The sequence below is a fragment of the Cebus imitator genome, unplaced genomic scaffold, assembly GCF_001604975.1.
Source record: "Cebus imitator isolate Cc_AM_T3 unplaced genomic scaffold, Cebus_imitator-1.0 Scaffold570, whole genome shotgun sequence".
In the NCBI taxonomy this organism is placed as follows: domain Eukaryota; kingdom Metazoa; phylum Chordata; class Mammalia; order Primates; family Cebidae; genus Cebus; species Cebus imitator.
In genome coordinates, this window is record NW_016107885.1 from 897,643 (window position 1) to 901,466 (window position 3,824).

Sequence of the window (3,824 nt, forward strand, 5' to 3'; positions counted from 1 at the left end):
GTCAACTTGACTGGGTCATAGGGTACCTAGATATTTGGTTAAATATTATTTCTAAGTGTCTCTGTGAAGGTGTTTCTGGGTGAGATTAGCTTTTGAATCTAGACTGTGCAAAGCAGACTGTCCTCCCCAATGCAGGTGGGCCTCATACAATCCTTTGAGGACCTAAACAGAACTAAAACGTGGAGGATGAGAAAATTTACTTTTTTTTTGCCTGACTGCATGAGATGGGACATCACTTTTCTGCCCTTAGACTGGGGCTTATACCATCAGCACTACTTGTTCTCAAACCATTTAACTCAGACTATAACTACGTTACCAGGTTTTCTGATTCTCCATCTTGCAGATGGCGGACCATGGGACTTCTCACCTTCCAGATAGATAGATAAACAATTCTATTGGCTCTATTTATCTGGAGAACTCTGACTAAAACATATGACTAAATCCTTATCATTTAAGCCTTCAAATGGTATTTCCTCAGAGAAGACTTTCCTATTCCTGCCTATCCTGGGAACTGCGAATACCTCAAGGTTCCAGGGAATAGTGAGTAGTAAAGGAGGCAGCTGGTTGGGGATTGCATGAAACCTGAGAATTCATGCTCTCTCTGAAGAAGTATGCGACTACTCAGTTCCAACTAATTTGTGCCATGTGGCACATCTCATTTATCAAGAAATATCATCTCAGTTATCAAGAAAAGCAAAAAATCTAAATTTTTATATAGAAATATCCTAAATGTAAAAAACTAGCAAGAAATGTAAAGTTTTAAAAGACACATTGGAGATCAAACAAAATATATTTCTGAGCCCAAGTCATCCCATATACCTCTACTTTGTAACCTCAGCTCTATCACATCATTTTGTTTATGACTGCCTGAGATTACATAATTTCCTATCTGTTTCCTTCTCATCAGAATTTAAACCCTATAGGGACCTTGGCTACCTGTTCACCTCTACATTTTCAAGGCTAAGAACAGTGTCCCAGAAATAGTGGTCACTTAAAAAAATTAGTATTATTGAAGTTTTGAAACATATGCTAAAAGTAGAGGTAATAGTATAATGAACCCCATGTGCTATTACCCAGATTCAACAATTATTAATATTGTGTCATTTTTGTTTCACCTATCTCTTCTACTGGCTTTTTACTTGAGCATTTTAAACAAATCCCAAACACTGTGTCACTTCAAACCATAAATATTTCCATATGCATGAAAACTTTTAAAAATCATAACCACTATGTTATTGCTCTAATAAAATTAACAGCAAGTCCTTAATATAATATAATACCAAGAACATATTAAAGTTTTCCCAACTGCCTTATATCTTAATAAATATTTGCTGAATAAATGATGAACAAATGAATATAAGTGTCTGACAGTAAACTTTCTAAAACCTTGAAATGTGAAACCTAATTATCCTTATTAGAAACTTTAGGATGACACGTCAGAAGAACCTTGGTTTTCAAACTTTTTAACACATTCCCTATATCTCTGTAGGTTTTCAAAATTTAAAAGGTGGAGGATTGGTTCAACGAGTACTTACTGTTTTAGTAATGCATATTAAACCTAAGAGTAAAATTCTGTATTGGATATTTACCCAAGAAAAAAGAAGATATGTCTTTGCACAGATACTTATACAATAATATAACAGATTGACTCAAAATAACTAAACACTAGAAACAACCCAAATATGTATCAATTACTGAATGGATAAACTGTGATATATTCATACAATGTAATGCTACTCAGCAATAAAAAAAATACACAAAAAGATGGATGAATCTTATAAACATTATGTTGAATAAAACAAGCCAGGCCCAAAAGTATATACTCTATGATCTCAATTATATAAAATTTGAGAGCAGGCAAAACTAATTTATAGTGAAAAGCTATCAGAATAGTGGTTGTCTATGGGGAGTGAAGTGAGGTGGGATTGACTGTAAATAAGGCACGACAGAACTTTCTGGGGTGATGGTAGTTTTAATAGGGGTTTAGTTACATGGATATGTACATTTTTTAAAACACATGGAATTGTACGCTTAAGATTATGCATGTTTTATATGTAAATTTTACCAAAACAGAATAAAATATTTAGGTAGGTGTCTTACTGATATCAGCTATTTACTTTGAAATGTATCAGAAAAATAAGATGCCTTGAGGAAAGATAAATAGATGTATGCATATGTGGACAGATATGTGATGAAGCAACATAGTAAAATGTTAGCAGTAGAATCCAGTTTTAAAATTTCCCCAATTGCCATACATCTTAATAAATATTTTCTGAATAAATTATGAACCAATGAATATAAGTATCTGACAGTAAACTTTCTAAATCCTTGAAATGTGAAATATAATCATCCTTATTAGACATATTAGGATGACAAATCAGAAGAAACTTGGTTCTTCAGGTATTTACTATACAATTCTTCCAGATTTGATGTGTTTAACATTTTTTAAAAATAAAATGTTGAGAAAAATCTCCATAGTGGTTTTCAGAAGATGAGAGGGGAAAACAAAGGGCTAGTTTGAAAACATATGTGACTTAGCCTTTCTGAGATACTTGCTGAACTGCCTCTCTAGCTGACTTTGGATGAACTGACCTCCACTTCCAGTTCTTGTGTAAACTGGTAGCTTTTTGGCCATATCAACAAGCATCTGCTTCTGGACCTCAGGTCTCTCTTCATTTTCATAGCGCTCCTTGTCTGTGTAGGACAAGTGGAACTGAAAGCAAAAGTGAAAGATAAGACTTTATTATCTAAGGTTAATAGAGAAGATTAAAGCCAACAATAATAACTACTTCAATGAAATTATTAGTTACCTACCCTTGAAGCTCAGGTATCCATTTGTCATATAATATTCTCTGGATAATTATCTCAATAATCTGGCTTTTATCTAAATTTCCAAAAGCATGAGATAGGTATATTGTTTTATAAAGAAAATAAAGCACAGAGATTAAGTACCTTGCCTAAGTTTGCACTTAATCAACTAACAAGTGACAATACCAGATCTCAAACTCATTTCATCTGATTTCAAGGCTTGTGCCCTTCCATTGATATGATGCTGCAATCAGATGTGAAACACATTTCTGCCAGGGCTCTGCTGATAATTAACCATGCTTACCAAATTGCAAGAATTTTCATAGGTGACACTGATAACACCCTTGGAGAAGTGAGATCAGACTGCTTGTAACATTATCTGCATATTCTAATCTCATAAATAAGTGGAAATTTAGATATTCTCACTTCTTGAACTGTTTTAGTCTGGTATGGAGCTTGTTGCCACAATAGTGCCACATTTTGCTAATCTTGCAAAAGATATGCCAATGATTTTCAAAAGCAATATGAACCTGAAAGCATTTATTCTATCTGTGCCAAAGGGTAGACTGAGGTGAAAAAAAGGATCTGTGGTCAGAATTTCTGAGTTTAAGTCTCATCTCTATCACTTCATAGAAAATCACTTTGCAGATCAGACATTCTCAACCTGTTTCTTCTTCTGTAAAGTAGAAGAAATAATGCCTACTTCATAATACTGGTGCAGAAGTGCTGACTAATAACAAGTAAATAAAAATCTCTTCAGGAAGCCTAATTTTTGAATTATTTAAAAATATTTGATATTGCCAAATGTTTTTAATTCTTCTAGTTGGTATGTTGCATTAGTCTATTCTTTCAAAGTGTATCATGTGTAGTGGTATTTTATTGTGATTTTATTTTGTATCCCTTTGATTACTAATGATATTGAGCACCTTTTCATGAGCTTATTGGCCATTTGGATACCCTCTTCTGAAATTCAAGTCTTTTGTTCATTAAAAAAATTGGGTTGTTTGTCTTTTTTT

The 3,824-nt window shown here is 33.4% G+C and overlaps 1 protein-coding gene across 8 annotated transcripts in view; it reads right to left on the reverse strand.

Moving 5' to 3' along the window:
* ZDHHC15 (zinc finger DHHC-type palmitoyltransferase 15) overlaps positions 1–3,824 on the reverse strand; it is a 138,977-nt gene that overhangs the window by 87,239 nt on the left and 47,914 nt on the right. For all 8 annotated transcript variants that reach the window (XM_037734051.1, XM_037734050.1, XM_037734048.1 and 5 more), the window contains one exon: positions 2,593–2,713. In XM_037734051.1, coding sequence (XP_037589979.1) covers positions 2,593–2,713 — 121 coding nt within the window. The remainder of the gene's footprint in view (positions 1–2,592; positions 2,714–3,824) is intronic.